The 20,931-nt window shown below is 45.6% G+C and overlaps 1 protein-coding gene across 2 annotated transcripts in view; it reads left to right on the top strand.

The window, feature by feature from the left end:
* The window catches only part of COP1 (COP1 E3 ubiquitin ligase), a 199,783-nt gene extending 193,653 nt beyond the window's left edge, over positions 1-6,130 (top strand). For both annotated transcript variants that reach the window (XM_075527809.1, XM_075527804.1), the window contains exons 19-20: positions 3,342-3,386; positions 5,804-6,130. In XM_075527809.1, the coding sequence (XP_075383924.1) occupies positions 3,342-3,386; positions 5,804-5,821 (63 nt within the window). In that variant the 3' untranslated portion in view covers positions 5,822-6,130. The remainder of the gene's footprint in view (positions 1-3,341; positions 3,387-5,803) is intronic.
* Positions 6,131-20,931: the final 14,801 nt, after the last annotated feature.

Below are 20,931 nucleotides of genomic sequence, written 5' to 3'. Positions count from 1 at the left end.
CAGTTTGTTTCTGGGAATTGTCAGGCCTTGCTATCACCTATACCTAAGTCCCCCAAAACAGCCAGATCTGGACAGTTGCTTCTTGTGGCAGCCCATTTATTATTGAAGAATTTACTGGCAGAAGGTCTTCACAGAAAGATGTTAAGGATTAACCATACTTTGAAGATCCAAGATTGCAGCCTTCAGTATAGATTAGAACTCAATGTAAAGAAAATTCTCACAAATGAGCCAAAAGGTTCATATTTCTATCATGATAAATGGAGGAAAGACTGAAGTTGTCAAGGATTTTGTCTTACTTGGATCCACAATCAATGCTCATAAAAGTAACAATTGAGGACCAAACAGTGCATTGCACTGGATAAATCTGCACAAAATCCCCCTGTAAAGTGTCGAACTGGCACAGAGATGTGCTTGCCCCAAACCATGGTACTTGCACTCTCCTCTAATGCATGTGAAATTTGGATATTAAATAAGAAAGATCAAAGGAGAATTGATTTAAATTATGGTACTGGTGAAGAATATCGAAAATACCATGAACTGCCAAAATAACAAAGAAATTTGTCTTGGAAGAAGTGAAACTTGTTTCACATACTTTGGATGTGTTATCAGGAGAGACCAGTCCCTGGAGGAAAACCTCTTGCTTGGTAGCGGGGCAGGAAAAAGAGTGTATCCCAGACATGGTGGACTGACACAGCGGCTGCAGCAGTGGGCTCAAACATGAGAGTGATTGTGAGGATGGCGCAGGACCAGCAGTGTTTCTTCATGGGGGCATAGGGTCGCCATGCACGAGAACAAGCTCAGTGGTACTTAACAACACGTTCTGATAGCATCTGACACCCCTATTAAGGTCATAGTGGAGCAGAGGTCATAGAAAGATCAAGCTATTCCTGTGGGATAGTTACCAGTTACCTGTTCTTTGATTTATAGATTCAAGCCCTTTGTGTGATAATTTAGTTGGGTTTGCTGATGTGGAGCCTAATCCGCCGACATTCCCAATTGCAGCAATGCCACGTTTCATGGCTTTCAGTTCCAGTTCAGGCCTGGGTTTTCTTTGAAAATGCTATTTGGTAACATACTATATTTTTTTCTAGCCTTTCTTCCATCACAAATCAAGAGGTTAAATTAAACAAGGATAATTTGTGGAACTGTTACAAGGCTCCCTGCCCTCAGAGTGAGTCTTGTCTCCACCAGGTTTCTCCGCCTTCCTTCTTTATATTTAAAGTCACTGGAACCAAAATGAGAGAAAGATGGAAACCATTGGGCTATGATTTTTTCACTGTTCTGACACTTTCTGTTCCTGTAGCAGAGAAATAAGTTCTTCATGGCCGGAGCCTTGATTGAGTGATTCTTTGAGTCTGGGGTTGAGACTGGAGGTCTTCTTAAGAGAGCAATCAGATTGATCAGTCCTATGTCCAGCTTCATTTGAGGATAGTCTTCGCAGGAGAGTGATTTCTGGGTCCTTTGGTAGCAGTTTTGATGTCACACAGCTTTTCCCAAGAGCTAGTTTAAAGTTCCTGCTAGAAAGAGTTTCATATGGGACCACATAGTGCTGTCTCTCTTTGCTGTTTGCTGGGGCACAGGTGACTTCTGCCTTTTGACCCATTCAGGGTAAGTTATCTAACTCCTGCAGGCCTTTCACCGACTAGAAGCCATTTGTGGACTCAAAAGGTAACTGAAGGAGTAGATAAATTTCAAACAGATCCTTTGTTTCTCTCACTCCCACCCTCCACATGACATGGGAACATTCTGTGCACATCAGGTCCCCACAATGGCCAACCACTCCCCAAAGTGTGTATCAGCACCAGTTCTAATAACGAATACTATGCTATTAGGTTCCTATTTTTAAGAGCATATGAACTGAGTTAGGTGCTCTGGTGGCTCTGTCCGGTAAGTGTCGCACTGCTAACCCCCAGGTCCACACCTCAAACCTCACAGCTCCTCAGTGAGAGAAAGATAGGCTGTCTGCCCCATCAAGATGTACAGGGGAGGAAACCCTAAGGAGAAGTTTGCCCTTACAGGGTCACTATGAGATGAAATCAGCTCAGCTACAGGGTTTTTGGTTATGTACTGGCGGTAGGGGAAAGACCATTCTGGATCGGATTGGGGGCCGTGGATTCTTTATTTCTTCATGATGCAAACTGTATCTTTTGCTGCTGTCACCAACATGTTCTGATCCCATAAACAGTTGGGGAATAGTGAAAGCAATTATTTTTCTTCCTTCACTAATATTAACAAGATGAGCACTTTTATAAACAACTCTACTGCAAATCAAATGAAAGAAATGTGTATGTTTGAAAACCACAGATTCTTTATATCAAAATTATTACAGTTAAGCTCAGCTTTGCTATAATAATTTGCCTAGAATACAGGCCAGGAATTTTCTTTCTTCTCATCACTTTACCATTAAGCCTGATGGATAATCAGGCTGATCATGTTCTTCACTGAAGTTTATCTGTTTCTCATAGCTATTATTTGGACTTTGTCCATCATTCATGTTTCCACTGTTGCACTTTTGAGCCTATTTACCTCCTCTTCACCTCCTACCCTAGAAAGCAAAGAACTCCTATACCCTTCTGTCCTTCAGAGCCCACTCAAGGTCCTGTTTCCCCCAGGAGACATGTGCCAATTCTTCCTACTTTCTGAGATTCTCTGGTGCACCTCATTCTTGTCTGCTCCTTTCCCTTCCCTTCCAACTCTAGAGAAATAATTTTCCTAAGTCTTAAAATATAGTTTTAAATACTTTGCACATAGACTCTCTTTCAGATAATCGCCTAGGTTATTAAAAATGCATATATACTGAGTTTCAGAATAGTTAAAGATGAAGTCTTTCCTCTCCCAGGTGAATTTGCCCATTCCCTTGGTTTCCTAATACTCATAGAGATAAATGCCAAATTTATTGGCAGCAATTACATCAAGTAGTATTGTTTAATTGGAGAAAATGAATGAAGGGGGAGTTTTCAGGGGGTTGTATTTGCTTTGTTTTTCTCTTGTCTTATTTGAGTTTCAGTTCAGCACTCATTTCTCTTGGCTTTCCTCTGTCCATCAGCCCTCTCCCTTCCCATGCCCCCCCCCCACTTTTTCCCCACCTCAGTTTACATTCAACATTTTCCCTTCTGCTTTCAACTATACTTTAAAAAACAAACAAACAAAACCTCTGTCCTCAAAAGTATGGGGTTTGTTTTTAGAACTCTTATCTACATCATATTGAAAGTTGGTTTCCCACTTTAAATCCCTGTGGCGCCTTGGGATGGAGTGAAGGAAAGATGATGAGGATAATCTTCTCTTGGAATTTCCCCACGGAAACCCTCCTCCCCACTTTAAAGGCTCTTGTTCTTTTCCAGGAGTCCAACGTGCTGATTGCTGCTAACAGTCAGGGTACAATTAAGGTAAGTTGTCTCATGCATCTCCATTTTGAACTCCCATCCATTTTGGCCCAGGATCATGGAGATTCACAGTTGTGCTAAGCCTTAGAGACCTTTCCCAGTCATGGGTGTCTGTTTCCCTTCCCTGGGAGGGTTTGACTGGAAGGAAAAAGAGTAGGTAGCAACTGGGATGAAGATGGAAAGCGCTTGTTAGAAAGTTATGTGGATGCTGAATAGAATGACAGACAGACTGAAAAACAACTAAAGAGTATTAAGAATTTACTCTGGGCCAAGCTTCTGTGTGACTTTGGCCCAAGGCAGTCACTGCCTTCGGTACAAGATGAGCAGGGGAACAGATTGACCCCTTCTGCCCTGGTTTTGTTACTCTCGACCTTATCGCTCTCCTCCTTCTCTTTGCTGACAAGTAGGTTATCTTCCTCAGTTGTCCGGACTTTGTTTAGTACTAACATTTAGTGATCGTTTGAAGATTGGCTGATCCTGCGACGATGATGTTGTAATATTCTGAGTATGTTAGTGTCCCTCGGCACACAGTCTCGGTCACAAATTCATACATAGGTTTATACATAATTTTTTTGCAGTGACAAGCTCGAGGAAGTAAGATTCTTAATGTGAACATACCATTGGATATGTAGCAATTGGACAAATAAGTCTGTAGCTAAGCAGCAAAGTTTCTAAACAAAACATGACTTTGGTGTATGTTTCTAGTCCATCTCTTTGGCTGGCACTTACTCTGTGAGTACCCCTTCTTTTAACATATTCTCTGCTGACAGGAGAATGTCGATATTTTTTATTATTCTGCATGGACTTCCCTTGCCTCTTATGGCATTCATTTTGACATGACTTCTTTCATCCTTTATTTATTCTTAAGAATGACGTAGCACCAAGGAGCAAGTACAGCCATCCTGTACTGTCCTAAAGGGATGAAATCAACAAGCGTAACAGAAGAGCTACACTATTACCTCAGCAAGTAAATTTATTTGGTAAACCAAAATAACCAAAAGACCAACGTTGTGTGACTGAGTCGGTTCCCGCTCATAGTGACCCACCCCCTCAGGAGAGAGGAAAATTGCTCGTTTAGGGTCTCCGGGTCTATAAATCTGCCCAGGACCGCCTCATCTGACTCTTGTAGAGAGTGGCTGGTGGGTTTGAATCAGCCGTCTGTGGCCAGCAGCCCACTCCTCGCCAACTAGATCACCAGAGCTCTTTGATTGCATGAGCTCAAACCCTCTGCCAGCAAGTGGGTTCTGTCTCCTGGGGATCCTCTACAGGGTTTCTGAGGCTGCCGATCTTTACAGAAACAGAACGCCTCAGTTTTCTCCCTTGGAGCAGCAGGTGGGTTGGAACCACTCACTCACTTTCTTAGCAGTCTGACACTTCCCCAACAGTACTGCCAGGGCTCCCCAATGACACGGTAGTCTCTTCATGGCACGGTAGCTTTCATTTGCATGGGAGGTTCCTTTTAAATGCAACAATTTCTCTGTTTGGAAAGTCAGGTGAGAGGATCATGTACAACTTAAATGAAGCAGATTTCAAAACTGATTAATGTTTCTTATGTTCTGAAAGCTACATGGTAGGAAGCCACAGAATCTGTTTTCACTGTAGCGTTCTATAGCTTCTGAATCACTGTACTTTATTCTCATGGCCAGGCAGGTATTGGAAACGATGCGCCTTTTTCTTCAATAAATTTTGCCTCTAGGGCTATTGCTATCCTGCCTGCATGAACCTAATATATATATTCATAAATCCTGACTGCCTTCAGATTTTGTTCAGTAGCATTGACCTCTTATGTTAAGTAGCCAGCTTGCCAAATAGAACAGGTAACACAAAGTCAAACCTTAGCAGAGGAGAGAGAGGATAGGTTTGCCCCTCTGTAAATGTAGGTGGAGAATTTGCGTTCTTCATCTAGCATACTCATTGTTTACAGTATCTCATAATTGCCCTCATATGTTCTCGATCCCTTCTGAGCTACATCTAATTTTTTCATATTTGGTTGGTTATTTCTTAGTTCCATTTTTAGTTTTAGCAGAATCATAACTTCCTTCTATGGTTAGTTACTACTTTAACTCTAAAATCCAGCAAAACGTGATACCAGAAGGATTTGTGTATGACTCTCAGTATGGATTTGAGACGTGTTACACCCATGCCGAGCATCAGCCAGCTTATTTATCCTTCTGTTTCTGTGTCTGCCTAGAAGGGTCTCCAGTTAACTGTGAGATAACTAATCTGAAAGTATATATACAGCTTTTCAATTGAAGGTCAGAAAAGATTCATGTCCAGTTCCTTTAAAGTTGTTGGCATTTTACTGGTTGAAAAGGTTTTCTTAATTTAGTTTTCTGTTGATAAATAGAGTGGGAGTCATTCATCTCTGTCTATAGTTTCAAACTTTGATTAAGCGGCGCCCCTATTTTCTTTCTAACTAGGTGCTGGAATTGGTATGAAGGTCCTTCTTAAGTCGAATATGCTTGATCCTGCTGAAATACATCTGCAGCTGACAATAAGAGAACATGATGTTTCTGCCCCAAAATCACCAAGGATGTTGGTTTGGTTTTTAGGTGGTTTCTAATTTTTTTCCTGACCTTTATGACATTTGGGACTTTGGGAATGCCCAGTGAACTCTCTGCCATCAATGTTAACTCCACGGACTTTGCTGCTGTTGGTGGTGCGGTTATCTAATTTTTGTGATAGGGAAAAAAATGCTTTTGAATAAAAATAAATAACAAAAATAATAAAAGTTTATTGAGCCACAACTGAGCTGGAACAATTTTTATCAAGTATGGTGAAAGATATTAAAGCAATAATACACATGAAATATAGAATAATATATTGATGAATAACTTGTAAAGTCCTTATTTCCCAACCTCTGGGATTTTGCGTATCAACATAAAATATAAAGTGTATGGATTCCTTCCATTTATTTTATTGCTTACAGAAAGTGGAGAGACTAATACCTTGAACCTTGTGAATTCCTTTCTTCATTCCCTGACCATATTTCTGTCATCGGCAAGTACTGTACTCCCCAGTCTCTCTGCTGTAGATGTATCTCGTACTAACAGATTATACCTCTGGAGCATGCTTCTCCAGTCTTTCTGGATGTGGCCAAAGGTCTAAACGTTTGACCCGTGGAGACCCCATTCAAAGAGAACAGCAATGCCCCTGTCTACGACATCAGATTCTGCCTTTGCCTTTGAAATGTCTCGTATGCATACTGTGTTGGGCCGCATTGTCTAGAGACACAAAACCAGTGTCACTCATATATGTATAAAAAGAATTTTATACCAAAAAGTCATTTTATGTCAAGAAGGCATCCCAGTCCAACTCAAGGCTGCTGCTAGCCAGGGAGGGCCCTCTTCAGACTCCTGTAGCTGCAGGTCACTGGGACAGAAAGCTATGGTGGGAAGCAGGGATGCTATTACCAGCCAGGGGGTGCGGAGTGGGCTTGGTCCACGGCTAGAGGGAACATTGCAGGGTGCCGGCGGGTCTTCTAGAGGCAGACTGTCCCAGCAAGCAGGAAGGCAAAGGGCCAAAGAGGGAGACGTTCTCACTGTCTCATAATAAAGGCCACATTCCCAAGGAGGTACCACCAGATGAAAAGGTTGGGCTCCATCCCTGTGCTTCCCCACAGGTGCAAGTTGAGATAAAATCTGACTGCCACACACACCATAAATCCTAACTGTAGACCAAACAAACTAATGTTATAAAAATCATAGCTGCCTAATTATCACAGCACTTGGTGCCACTAAACAATGGCTTAAAGCAGGGGGCAGCAATTTTATCCTGTTAAAGGCTATTCGAAAGCTTCAAAAAATTGGGGGAAAATGTAATTAAGTGAGTTGAATATTTGCACAAAGTTTTTAAAGCCCACTGTATTTTAGAGTTTAGGAACCTCATGATCTCTGTGGCAACGTCTCAGCTCTGATGTAAACTCAAAGTGAGTAAGGCTGTGAGACAGGCAGAGGGGTAAAATCTATCCCACAGATTGCAGTGTGCCAACCCGTGACTTCGAGGGAGCAGCAGTAAGCCCGTTCACCCATGTTTTTAGGCTATGCAACCTTTACACGACCAGCTTGGTTTTGTTGCAAAAAGAAGAAACCTAGTAGTCAGAAGAGTACATCAAGCAGAAGTCATGTGAAGAAATATTCTCAAGCTCCGTGTACTTTATAGTGAAAGATACGAACAGAATGCTATTTGGAGTGATGTTTATAAAAGTAATTTACCAGCACTTAGAGAAGCTTGGTGTGGTAAACATGCTATAGAAACAGATATATATATATTTTAATCTGAAACTTTTGGAACCAAACGTGCTTTGGAAATTAGAATTTTTCAAATTTTAGAAAGAGCAGAGTACAGGAAAAGCCAGTTAACCATGTGTTACAAAGCACAACTGTCCCATTGGGGTTTCCAGCTGACTACTAGAGTCTGTCTTGGGAGGTGCCCCTGGGCAGGCTTGGGCCATCACCTTTTCAGTTATCAAATGATTAACAGTTTGCACCACCTAAGAATAGAGACCATGTTTTGTGTTTTTTTCTATAGTTTTCCTCTTCGAAATAGATCTTCCCCACCTCGAGGTAGTTTCATAAGTGTTGCATGTTTAGACTGGGGGGGGGGGGAGGCAGGGGAGGGGCACAGGTGGCATGATTTGGTTTTGATTTTGTTTTTTTGTTTAATTTTTTCCAAGCTTTATTGGCATATGATTCACATCATACAATTCCATAGTCCAATCACATTGAGGATTGTACAGTCATTACCACATCCATTTGAAAACCTTTTCTTCATTCTGTACTAATTGTTATGAGCTCCCCATTTCTCCCAATCTCCCCTGCTATATCCCCAAGAAACCAATAATCCAGTGATTGTCTCAAGATTTCCTTGTCCTGCATTTCATATATATAAACAAAAACTAACAGCAGTAACAAAGGAAAACAGAGAGAAACGTCAATCAAAAGAAGTAGAAAAGACTAAACACTAGGACAACTTTTAAAACCATCAGGGACATCATGTGATAGATAGGGTGCTAAATTTCAACCTGACTGTGTCTGCAGCAGTCACTTTCCAATGTGTTCTGCGAGAGAGCAAAGGCTATGCACGCCCTGGTCCATGGGCGGGCAGAGGAGATTCACCAGGGGCTTACTCCATGTATATTTCCCTTTCACTTTTTTATGGCAGTATTTGCATGAAAATACAGTATATTTTATAAGAACTCCTTGAACAGCGTCTGCAACATCAATGTGAAACACAGAAGTGTTCACATTCTATGTAATTAATAAAGGCTAAAACTAATTTTCTATCAGTTTGTGTCTCTGACCTTACACTTAAGGAAAAGGTTTTAGTGTTCACGCTTCAAAAGCGTCACATCTCACTAGCTTCTAGGTGTTAAGACCACGATGAACAACGGCTGGACTCAAATCCTCGTGAAGAAGCCGACATCGTTAGAAAGTCACACTCGCTCCAAGCAGAACCACATAGGCTGGCGTCATTTTCAAGATTAGTGAGCGAACGTCTACAAAGGTTTTTGTTAAAAATGTTTTTCAGAGGAAAGATCTAGGACGCAAAGCTATGGATAGAGGTGTAAATGTAGGTGTACACTTATGGAAATATATTAATTCATAAAAATAAAGGTATTGGCCTATGTACAGTCTATGGCAATACACTGAGAAAGTGGACAAATTGGGGGCCTCTGCTCACGCCCTCCCTCAACACAAGAACACTGTTCTTACAGCCTGGCATTCTGTGATGCTCACACCCCAACACAATCACTGAAGACAAAATGAGTGCTTAAGCAAATATGGTGAAGAAAGCTGATGATGCCCAGCTATCAAAAAATAAACGCATCTGGGGTCGTAAAGACTTGAAGTTAAACAAGTATCTAGCAGAGAAGCAACAAGTCCACATAGAAGAAGCACACCAGCCTGTGTGATCATGAGGTGTCACAGAATCAAGTAACAGACATGAGAAGACCCCTTTAAAAAAAAACCCAAAACGTTGAGAACAAGGGAGGATCAGAGCAGAGACCCAAAACTCATCTGTAGACAATAGGACATCCTCAGAAGGGTTTTGAGGAAGGTATGAGTCAACCAGGGTACAGTATAATGCCAATGAAATACTTCCCCTGGTTACTTGAGACTTCCTAATCCCCCACTCTCATGTCCCAGCCCTGCCTCTCAGTTCTGGCTAGTTCAGAGCATATACACTGGTACAGATAAGAGCTCACAACACATGGAATCCAGGTCAGATAAACCCATCAGGAACAGAAATGGGAGTAGCCATACCAAGAGGGGAGGAAAGGGGAACTGGTCACAGTGATTGATAATTAACACACACACCCCTCCCAAGGGGGATGAACAACAGAAATGGTGAAGGGAGACAGCAGTTGATGTAAGATATGAAAACAATTTATCAAGGGGTCATGGGGAGGGGGAAAACTGATACAAAGGCTCAAATAGAAAGTAAATGTTTAGAAAACGATGGCAACATGTATATAACTGCTTCATACAATTGATGCATGGGATATTGAAGAACTCCCAATAAAATGATTTTTAAAATAGTTTTTTTTAAAGATGTATTTTACACTCGAGTATATGTATCGAGTATAAATTCTTAGGAACTAACAGGCAGCTATTCTTGACTGTCAAAACAAAGGAGAAGCTAATAACTCTGATTGAAATTAAATAGGAACATTACAATGTTTTTGTTTTTTAATCTAGTGTTTTCTTTCTAACTTCAGGATTTTTGCATGTTAGTTGCATTGTTTATTGTTATTGTATGTTGCTGGTGAGTCCATATACTTAAAAGGTGCCATTAAGTTGATAACTGGTAATTATCAAATTGACTCAACTTTTTAACAGTTTTTTTTCTTTTTTTAATTAAAAGATTTTATTGGGTGTTCTTATAACTCTCGTAATCCATACATCAATTGTATCAAACGTATTTGTACATTTGCTGCCATCATTTTCTAGACATTTACTTTCTATTGAGCTCTTGATAGCTATCAGCTTGTTTTTTCTTTTTTTTTTTTTTTTAAGACAATCCATTGTGTTAGTCTGGGTACTTTACAGAATCAAATCCACACAAACTCATGTATAAGAGAGTTTTATGTAAAGGTTAAGTGCATATCAAGAAAACATCCCAACCCAGTGCTGCCCAAGCCCACAAGTCCAACATTAACCCATATGTCCAACACCAATCCACAAAAGTCCTCCATCTCACAAAACACACCCTATAATGCTGCCTGCAGGAGAAAAGCCAAATCAGTGAACGTGTAGGCATCTCAGCGCCGGCAGGGGTCTCCACACGGGTGCTCCAGCACCCAGCGCTACTGCTTCAGGACAGGTCCATGCGGCTTCTCAGGGGTGTCTTGCAGGAAGTGAACCTTGCCAGCTGAAGCAGAGAACTGGCTAAGATAGCTGCACCCTGGTGTGATCATCAGAAAGCAAGAGACCCAAAAACTAGAAAGGCGAGGCTCAGCAAGCCATTTATCCCTCCACCCTTTAATTAACCCCACATGTGTTTATCGGCCAGGTTGGCACAATAAACGTATCCATTTCTTTTTCTTTTTTCTTAAGCTTCTAAATAGCAAGAAAACATTTGTAAGTTAGTCATCTCTACAGGGTGTCAAGAGCAAGCTAATTATATTATTTCTTATAAAAATAACATTTACATAATGCTTAAAGATAAATTACATTTTGACTCCCGAATGCTTCTATCTCAAAAAGAATTTGTTTTCAGGTTTCAGTTTATTTCAGTGGATTTGTGGGGGTTTCACAGGCAGAACTTTTTCTCAGGCACCAAACTAATGGATAAGAAACTAATGGATAATTGGAAAACTTCATAGAGTTCCTGTAAGAACACTGAACTACCAGATACTAGACAGCAGAACGTTTATGGATCTAAGCCCCAGCTTCAGGAAAAATGAACACGACTGGACTATTCGTAAGCCAGGAAGAGATGGGGGATGAGTCTGAAGAAGTAGAGGAGCCAAGTAAGGCGGAGCCTTGGAGACCATGGTTGAGGATTAAAATTTTTGTCTAAGAATAGTTAGGGGGAAGGGTTAGTGGAGATGACATGATCTGACAGGATAGATGGGTAGACGGAGCAAGAGTGCCATGAGGAAAGTGATGGGCAAGAGCTCATGATAGCTTGGAATAGAGCAGTAGCATGACCCAACCTGAAAATCGGATCCAACTAATTGAATTTTCCCTAATCTTATTTCCTCTTTCCTGGAAGATTGTTGTCACATCTTACTGAAACAATGACTTAGAAAGTAAACATCAAAGAATCAACAAGTTGATGTCTTCAGTAGTTGTGTAGTCTTCAATCAGTAAGTTATTTGGAGTCTAATGATCATATTGGTGAGGTATTGAGGGGTACTGTTTTTCTAATTCACACAGATCTACAAGTTACCATTACCTTTACAGTAGTTTTGCAAGTGTACTGGGATTGATCTTTGAGAAAAGCCTGCTTGCTAAGAAAGAAGACATTGTGAAGTGGTACCTCGGACAAACATCACCTGTAACATTACATGGCGGGTATGGACGGTTACGTGAGGTGAATCGGGACCTCTAGGCACACAGTGGATTCAGTCACTCAGCTGAAACTGGAGTGTCTGTGGTGTGTTCGTGGAGTCTGTGGTGCGGTAGGCACTAGACTGGAGATTTTCTGCACAGGGCCAGATAGTAAATTTTTGGGGGTCTTCCACTGCCATGTGTGAAAGATGCCCTAAACAAAACACAAGCAGGTATGTGCCAATAAAACTTGATTTACGGAGACAAGGTGACTCATCTAATTTTTCATATGCCATAATATCCTTCTGAGAAGTCGTTTATGGATGTAAAGATTATGAGCCGTCTGTATAAGAATGCCAAGAGCAGCATTGTGCCTGCAACATCACCCGCTGCCCCTAACGGACAGCAGTGGCAAGTGAATAGGGAAAGACGACAAATCCAATGTGGGAGCTTGCATTCTTGTGGATACAATTATGTTGCACAGTGGCTGTCTCTTCCCATACGGGTGTCTCGCATAGGGGCCTGAAAAGCCATTTTGGAAGGAGCCCACATGACTAAACACTTGTGTTCTGTTGGGTTGATAGCATTCCTTGAGTACACACAGCAGTATTGTGGTTCCTTCAGAATCCGTGGGGGGAGGAGCACTTTTGTGCTACAAGCACAGTGGACAGGCACTTTGGACGTTTCACAGCTGAAGTGAAGTATGACCACCTCACAGTGCGGTGCCCCTGAACAAAGAGCCCCTAAAGATGATTCCCACAAAGTCCTCAGGAAGATTTGTGCTGACATTGCCTGGCAAGTGTGGAGAGTCAGTAGGTCTTTTGCAAAGCTGGCATACTGTTTACGCCCTTCCCCTTTGTGGGCCTTTTCTCTTGCGCTATTGACCTTCCCAAGGATGCTTTTCAGTCCTAAAGCACTTTTCTGGAGACACTGGACTCATATTTTCCAGCAATGACTGAACCTCTTCCAAGTGTTCCTGAATACTGTGGACTTGTCTCAGAGACCCGCATCAGAATCCACTAGATGGCAGTGAATTGTGTGCATAGCTGTTTAAATCCTGGTTAATTTTGACAGGTTACATTTTGAAAGAATAAAAATTACCTTTCTTCAAAAGAACTTGGTGACGTAGTGGCTTACATGTTGGGCTGTAAACCACAAGGTCTGCGGTTTGAAACCACCAACTGCTCCTCAGTAGGCAGGTGAGAGCTACTGCTCATTGCCCTGGAAACCCATGTGGGTGATTTGACTCAGTTGCTTTGAGTTAGAAATTGTAGAATTGACTCAGTGGCAGTGAGTTCTTGAATTTACCATTTCTCAAAATTAGCCACTTTTAAAATAAATCAGCCTAGTGAATAAGCAGTTTATATTTTTTCAAGATCTTTCATAGTCAAAGATGACACTTGTCAGTGTTCCTATTGTGAAAAAACAAATTAAGGAGTCTTCATCTGGTACTTTCTCATTTCATCTCAGCCGGCGGGCTGGAGAGGCACCTCGGGAGATGTCCTTGGGAAAGGCAGGTTTCAGTTCCCGGTGCTGGGGCGTGGTGCTCCTGTGCTCTAGAATTGTGAAAATGGGGTGCAGAGATACATCTGCTCTGGAAAGGCCTCTGGCACTCCTGGGAATTAAAAACATCCTATAAATACAGGGCAGCATTAGCTTATACATAATAAGATCTCAGTCAGCGCCTCTTCAATTTCCATTATGAAGAATAAAAGAGTGTAAAAAGTGCAAGAAAAAAAGTTCAAAGATTAGAATGTTTGCCATTCTGGACATTTCCTAGATCCTAACTGACTTTAACTTTTTTCCTTGTACTGGGTGTCCACCTGTCGATGTGAACTGACCCATCAAAGGCCACTGTTATATCTACCATAAAAAGCTGGTTTAGGAAAATGCCCTAAGTGAAATTTTACTTTGTACTTGTGGCAGTTACATAGTCTCCTGTCAGCTTGCGAAGGGGTGGAGTCTAGCCTGTCAATCAGGTCGCACCTTGATGACCTCATTCGGAGGCGAGAAGAAGATAAATAGCTCACTGGAGGCCAGCTCACTGGCCTCTGCTTCGTATTCCTGATGACAAACCACAAGCCAGAGCCCTGGAGCTGGAGGAGCCACGTGGAGACCCACGCCAGCACTGAGATGCTTTCATCACTGGATTCACAAGACTTTCCATGCACTGGCCTGTGATCATCTGCATTCAGCAACATTGCATGTGCTGCCTGAGTCTAAAGAGGAATTTTTGAACTAGTATCAGACACATGGGCTAATATCGGACTTACGGACTTGATCTGGACTGGGCTGGGATATTTCTCAATATATAATTGCTCCTTTTTATAAAGATCTTTCTTAAACACATTTGAGTGTCTCCCAGGATTTGTTTCTCTCGTCTACCTGGACTAACACAGTGTCCTTTCATAAGTTCCAAACAGCCAGTGCATTCTCTCTCCAGAGAATAGAATGAGGCTACCGAGGACTGAGGCCTCCATTACTTCCACTGGTGCCTTTCTGGTTGTATTCCTCTGCACCAGCTACTCCAGTGCCTCTGTGTGGGGAGGGAGCTGTAGCATGTGGGCGGGAGGTTAGCTGTGTGGTTCCTGAGACCCTCCTGGCTGTCTGATTCTGATTGGCTAGAAGTTTTTCCCTGGGTTGAGATAAAATCTGTTTCCATGGGATACCTTGACTGATGGTGTGGTGGGCTGGCCTTCTAAACATAAGGTCAGCAGGTTGTAACCACTAAGCGGCTCCATGGGAGAAAGATGGGACTGTCTTCTAGAAAGTGACAAGTCTCCGAAACCCACAAAGGCAGTTCTCTCCCTCGTCCTATAGGGTCTCCGAGTGAGACTCCACTTGGTGGCAGTGCGTTTGGTTTGGTTAGTCACTGACTTGGAGATGACGGGGCAGCGAGTTTGAGCTTTAAGTCTGGTCCTAGTTCTGCCCTTGGCTGGGCTTACAGAAGTCAGGCAGAAGCCTTCATAGGGCTGCACGCGGATAGTACTTTGCATCCTTTACTAATCTTGGGTTGTAAGCAAGGTGCTTTTAAAAGGGAAAGCAGATTCAGAAAAATTAAATTGCCACATGGCTTAGGGTAAAGAGCAGAACTCTTCAGCGGGTTAAGTGGCGTGTGTGGAAGATGCCGGATTTGAGTGGCTGTGTAAAGATTCCATCTGCATCTTTATGGCCAGTTGACCTCCGTGGACTGAGGTGTGACGAGGCACGGCAATGAGTGTCCATCGTGGCCCTATCTGTTCAGACACTCAGGACGTTCCTGAGTGTGATGACAAATGCGAGCTTAATGGACAAGAGGAAGGACTTCAAATAGGCAAAGGAAAGAACTTCGTATCTACCAAGTTGCTGTAACACTGAGAGGTGCCATCAGGAGGCAGAGGACAGACACCTCCGTAGAGCGGCTCTGGAATGACCAGAAACCACTGGCACTAAATGGCTCAGACACTCATCCCTTTGGATCTGAGCAGGAGATCCTGACTGTCAATCCAAAGTGTCTCCCTGCCCAAAGGCATCATCAGCAAGGAAGCCGCCTACGGTGTTCTGTGGTGTCACTGTATCCTGTGGAAGGGGTGTGGATTCCACTCAGACTGCCCTGGCCAAGGTGAGGAAGTAACCGGATCTTGCTTTGCCACAGCCACCACCTCCAAGCCACACCCCAGCCAAAAGATGGTTTGAAAGGGCATGCATAGCCCCGCCGAAAGAGTGCTAATGGGTGTGTGTATGCGTGGGAGGGAGGGGCTAAGTAGCTCACTAGTGGAAAGTGGGGGTCAGGCAGGACCAGGTGCCCCACAGTTCCTGGAGTCCAGAGGCTTGGTTGGTAATGGGCTTCCTGTGATTCCCAGAGAGCTACATTGCCTCTGCCTGTTCTAAAGGAGGCTTCTGCAGACCTGTGGCCTGGCCCCTCTGGAAGTGACGCTGTGGCTGTGCCCTCTCTGGGGTCTTTTCTTCAAGGGATCAGTCTATAGACAGTCCTTGGGAGGACATGGGTTCTCTTCCGGCCAGATTTCACTGTATCCCTTCCAGTTAGGTCCGAACCGCTCTTTCAGCTTGATTTTCAATCTCCCTTAAAATGGATACGCCCTGCCTTTTGAACCCAAAATTCCACTACTCCCTCCCCACCCTAGATCGTCCAGAACCGTCTCTTCCCCGTGGAAGCCTCCCGGGATCTCATTCCACACTCCCCGCGCCGTGAAAACCAGAGCCTGCCGCGTGCACCCCGCGCCCTGTGGGATGCGAGCCCGAAGGGACGCACCAGCGGTGGCCCGTGGTGCGTTATTTCTGTATGCGCACGCATCCCAGCACACCGCCAGTGTGTCCGCGGCTCCGGCTGCTGCCGGTGCGTCTTTAGATCTCTATCTGCCTGTACGCAGCGCAGCACGCGGTAAGAAGCCTCATTTCGTAGAACCCAAGTGCGGTTTAACCCCCTCTGCTGAGAGAAAGAAAGAAATGAATCCCCAATCCTCCCAGCCTCCCCCATCTCCCTCACACTCTTCCATCCTCTGACCCTGCAGCCGCTGCCCTGTCCTGGGGGAACTGAGAGATCAGGACAGCATCACAGCCCCGAGGCACATACATATTTACAGGCTGGGTTTATTTATAGACCAGCGGAGCGTGCCAGCTCTGCTTCAGTCCCTTCCCCCTAGCCACTCGGTGCCAGGCAACCAAGACATCTGCCCACTTTCAGGCTCCCCAGGGGACCACGGAGGGTCTCGATCTACGCTCCCACTGATGCTGGCCACGCAGGGCTCCTGAGACTCCGCTTGAGGCTCCCAGGGGTCTGTAGTCTGAGGCTCACCTTGAGGGAGGAGACAGGGTGTGTGTGACCGCATCTAGCCGGTGGCCTGTGCCACCCATGATGACATTGAAAATCCACTTCATCGTGCAAGAAATGGACAGCTGCGCCCCCAGTTTCCTGGACGGACCTCCTATTTGAAAGAGCTTTGCAGCTTCAAAGGGGGCGCCTGCTTCACAGGGCCTTCGGGGTATCTGGCTGATTCAGGCAAGGACGTTTTGCAAAGGGAGGCTCTTCCTTGCCCCTGTCCATTCTGAACCCCAGGGGCACTGGCAGCAAGCAGGGCAGAAAAGACAGGCCAGGAAGCCTCTCCAGCCTCTACACTGCTCCCCAGACGGCTGGCAAGCTTGCCGCTTGCATGGCCCGTGCTGTTTGTTGAGGTTGCCTGTGTTCCAGGCACTTTGCTGAGCGCTTTGCATGGACAGCTTCATTTTTTAGGGGGCAAAATGATCAGGTGGGTGTGCTCAGTGTGTAGACTAATCGAACTGTGCGATCCAGTTATGCGCAATTCTTGTGTGCATTGCACTGCGATTTTAGATGCCTAGTGAGAGAGATGTTGTTTATTACTGAGGCAAAGGGTTTGATCCCTAAGTGCACATTCGAAACCACTGTCCCTGCAGATTCCTCCATTATTTCCTTGGGCGTTCGATCCTGGGACATCCCCCACTTCCAGCTTCACCCCCTCTGTCCCACACACCCCGCCGTAGGTGGAAGGGAAAGGGGCTCCGTGTGCATGACTAAGATCTCCCGTGTTGGGCATGTTTTGGAGACCTCGAAACACAGAGGAGATCCTTTGAAAGCAAAACAGAATACAAAAAATTCTTTGTGCATATGATTGTATTCCCTAAAAAACACCCAAGCAACTGCCACCAGGTTGGTTCTGACTCATAGCCCTGCACAGGGCAGGGCAGGGCAGAACTGCTCCCTGGGGCTCTGAGACTGTAAATCAGCATGGCAGTCATCAGCCGCATCTGTCTGTCACAGGGCCAACTCAGCCTGTGCTTAGCAGCCAAACGCCTGACCCACAGTACCACCAGGACTCTGTATCTACCTAAGTCAGACTTCATGGATCCCTCTCAGTGAGTGAGGTAGCAGTTCAAAACCACTCAGGAGAAAGGCTGGCCTTTCGCTTCTACTTCTGTAAACAGTGACAGTCTCAGAAACCCACAGGAGTCACTATGAGTCAGCATCAACTCATATGAGTCAGCAGTGAGGGAGGGAGGGAGGGAGGGAGTGTGTGATCGAAGGCGTAGCCCAGTCAACGGCTATTGTACACAAAACCATCATTAGAAAGAACACATTGAGACTTGTGTAACCACCCAATAGAATTTCCCAAGGAGGCTGCAGGCTACCACCTGGGCCAGTCTCTTGGGCCACTGCTTTCTCTCTTCTCTCTTTATTTTTTTCAAGTTTCTTATATAACAAAGCCATATCAGGAACTTAACTCTGAGAAGGACCAGGGCGTGAATCCTGGTAACCAAGAATGTTTAGATCTGGGATGGGGACCTGGACTGTGCACCAGTAGACGCACTGACCCGGGAATGCCCAGGGGTGAGCTCCTCTCTCACATCCCCGCTGGCTTGTATGTGAGAGGGCAGGGCAGTGGGCAGGAAGGCAAACCTCCAGTCCATCTGTGTCCTGCTCACAGTTCTCCGGACAGGCTGGTAATGAGCTGACGTGTAAGAGACGTACAAGTCATGCATGGCATTCACCTCTGGATCCAAATCTTCACTGGGTCACTCACTTCGTAATGGGATGGCTTAGGCCATACTGCTGCTTTCCCAGGGCCCCGCATTCCTGTCTAAAAGGGGGCTGTGCTACCTCAGTGGGTCTTGGGAATCACATGGAAGCTGGGCGCAACACTATGAGCCCACAGGTCCCCAGCAATGCCAGGCTCCACCTGCACCTCCACGGGCACTTTCCCCTTCTCGCAGCCTCTGAGGGGAGGGCCAGCCGAGCCTGACAAGCCCCCAGGGTCTGCCAAGGGGGGAAAGGGGCCGAGCACTGAGCAGGCAAGAGACTGGAAACTTCTCTTACAGAACAAACTAACCCCCTGCTTCGGCGTCCATCACAGAACCCCTAATTACTGGCAGAGAAAACACGCTGGGAAAAAGCACTTAGAAAAACCTCCATGTCCACTGGAGCCTTGTTTAAATAACCAGTTTATCTTGGTTATGCTGTCTCATCCAGCTTGTCAAAATCCTCATAAAGCAATTTTGAGGGAAAATAGCAGGCGGAGGAAGAAGACTGGGAAGGGTCCCGGGGGGCCTCAGCTGCGTTTTCCACGGTGGAGGAGTCAGAGGGTCCACGGAACCTGGCCACCCTGGGTCATTCATTCCACAGTCGTCCGGTGCCTACTAGCTGCCAGGCGGGGGGCCAGACAGACGGACCTGGCCACTGTGGCACACACTTCCTCTCAGGAGGCAGGGGCGTCAATACCTTCCTTAGCAAGTGCCGTCAGGGCGCACAGGACACACCAGGTCACGCGTTGGAGTGCTAACTGCAAGCTCAGCAGTTTGAACCCACCGGCTGCTCCAAGGGAGAAAAATGAGGCTTTCTGCTCCCATGAAGATTTATGATCTTGGAAATCGAAGGAACCCATTCCCCTCTGTCTTACAGGGTCACCGTGAGTCAGAATGAACTGGATGGCGGTGGGCTTGGCTTTTTTGGTTATAGGGTCATAAGAAGGACCCATGGTAGTAGAGTAGATTAGACACTCTGCTGCTCACCACAAGGTTGGAGGTTCAAACCCACCAGTCGCTCTGTGGGGAAAAGATGAGTCAGTCTTGTTCCCATAAAGATTTACAGCCTCAGAAATCCTATCGAGGGTCATTATGAGTTGAAAATGACTTAAAGGCTATAAGGTTGGGTTCTGGTTTGGGGAGGGGCATAAATCAGCCAGTCCAGGTAAACAGGGAGGTTGAACCACTTCAGATGGCCAGAGGAGGCTCTTCCACAGAGGTGACTTGGGGACAGAGCCCAGGAGGCTCAGAGAAGCCGTTGCAGGCAGAGGCGCCAGCTAGCCAAAGGCCTGGCAGGAGGAAGAGGCTTGTGGACTGCTGTGGAAGCCACTCCCTAGAGTGCTGCAAGGAGCGACCCTGGCACAGAGCAGAGCAGGCCTGCGGGCCACAAGCGGCCCACCAAGGACATTTATCCAGGCCCCAGGTGTTTTTGCCCCGTTTGTTTTTTAAATTAAAAATAAGCTATGTACAGTGTGCATAGGAGTTTGTTCATAGTTTTTTGTTTTTTTTAAACTATAGTCCGGCCCTCCAACGGGTCTGAGGGACAGTGAACTGGCCCCCTGTTTAAAAGTGTGAGGACCCCTGGAGCAGAGAGTCCAGGCCACAGAGTGGGGGAGGAAGGGTGGGCAGGGCTCAGGGAGACCTGGGAGAAGGCAGAGGGACAACACTTGGACTGGAGCCAGGCTCCCACCAACTGGTTCAGACGTGGTCAGCTGTAAGGTGTCCAAAACTGCTCAGCCCTCTCTTGCTCACCTCTGTGCCCAAAGGAAAGGTGGGTGACCCCTGTCTCAGGACCTTCCCAGTCCCACTCCCCACCCAGAGAGGACCATTGTCTCCATCCCAAAGAACGTAGATGCCAGAGGCAGAGACTCCCCACTCTGCACCTGTGCCCACCTTCCCTCCTTCTCCCCTCCCTTCCTGGCTTTCTGGACCAAAGCTTGCCCCTCCTCCATGCCCTGCACCCACTCTCTACCTTCCTCAGGGCCTGGCCCCACTCAGATGGTCACCCCCCCCTGCCTCTCCCTCCCTCCCTGTTTATGGGCGTCTTTCTGGTGGTATAGTGGTTACATGCTGAGGTGTTAAACAGCAAGGCCAGCAGTTTGAAATCACCAGCTGGTCCGTGGAAGAAAGAGGAGGGTTTCTGCTCCCATTCAGAGTTACCATCTCAGAAACGCACAGAGGCAGTTCTACACTGTCTGGTAGGGTCACTGGCATCTACTCAATGGCAGTGAGTTTGCTTTATGGCTTTTTCTTCCTCCTTATTTAAATATCCATAAATGTCCCTTGCCTGGGAAAACGCAAACAAGAACAAGACCACCTTGCTGCTGGTTGCCTTCCTTTCATGGCTAGACCTCCCTTTTACACGGTCTGCCCCCTCCCCCACCCCAGCCCTGCCACGCCCCTACGTTCTCTCTGCCTCCTGCTCCCCAGGCCCTGGTTCCCTCCGCCCACCCACACAGCCTGGCAGGGATGGCAGAGGACAGCCTAAGCATGGGCGTGGGTCCTTTACAGTCTCA

The sequence above is a fragment of the Tenrec ecaudatus genome, chromosome 1 (assembly GCF_050624435.1).
Source record: "Tenrec ecaudatus isolate mTenEca1 chromosome 1, mTenEca1.hap1, whole genome shotgun sequence".
Taxonomy (NCBI): domain Eukaryota; kingdom Metazoa; phylum Chordata; class Mammalia; order Afrosoricida; family Tenrecidae; genus Tenrec; species Tenrec ecaudatus.
Note: the sequence above shows the minus strand (reverse complement) of the source record. Positions and strands in the feature narration are given on the sequence as shown.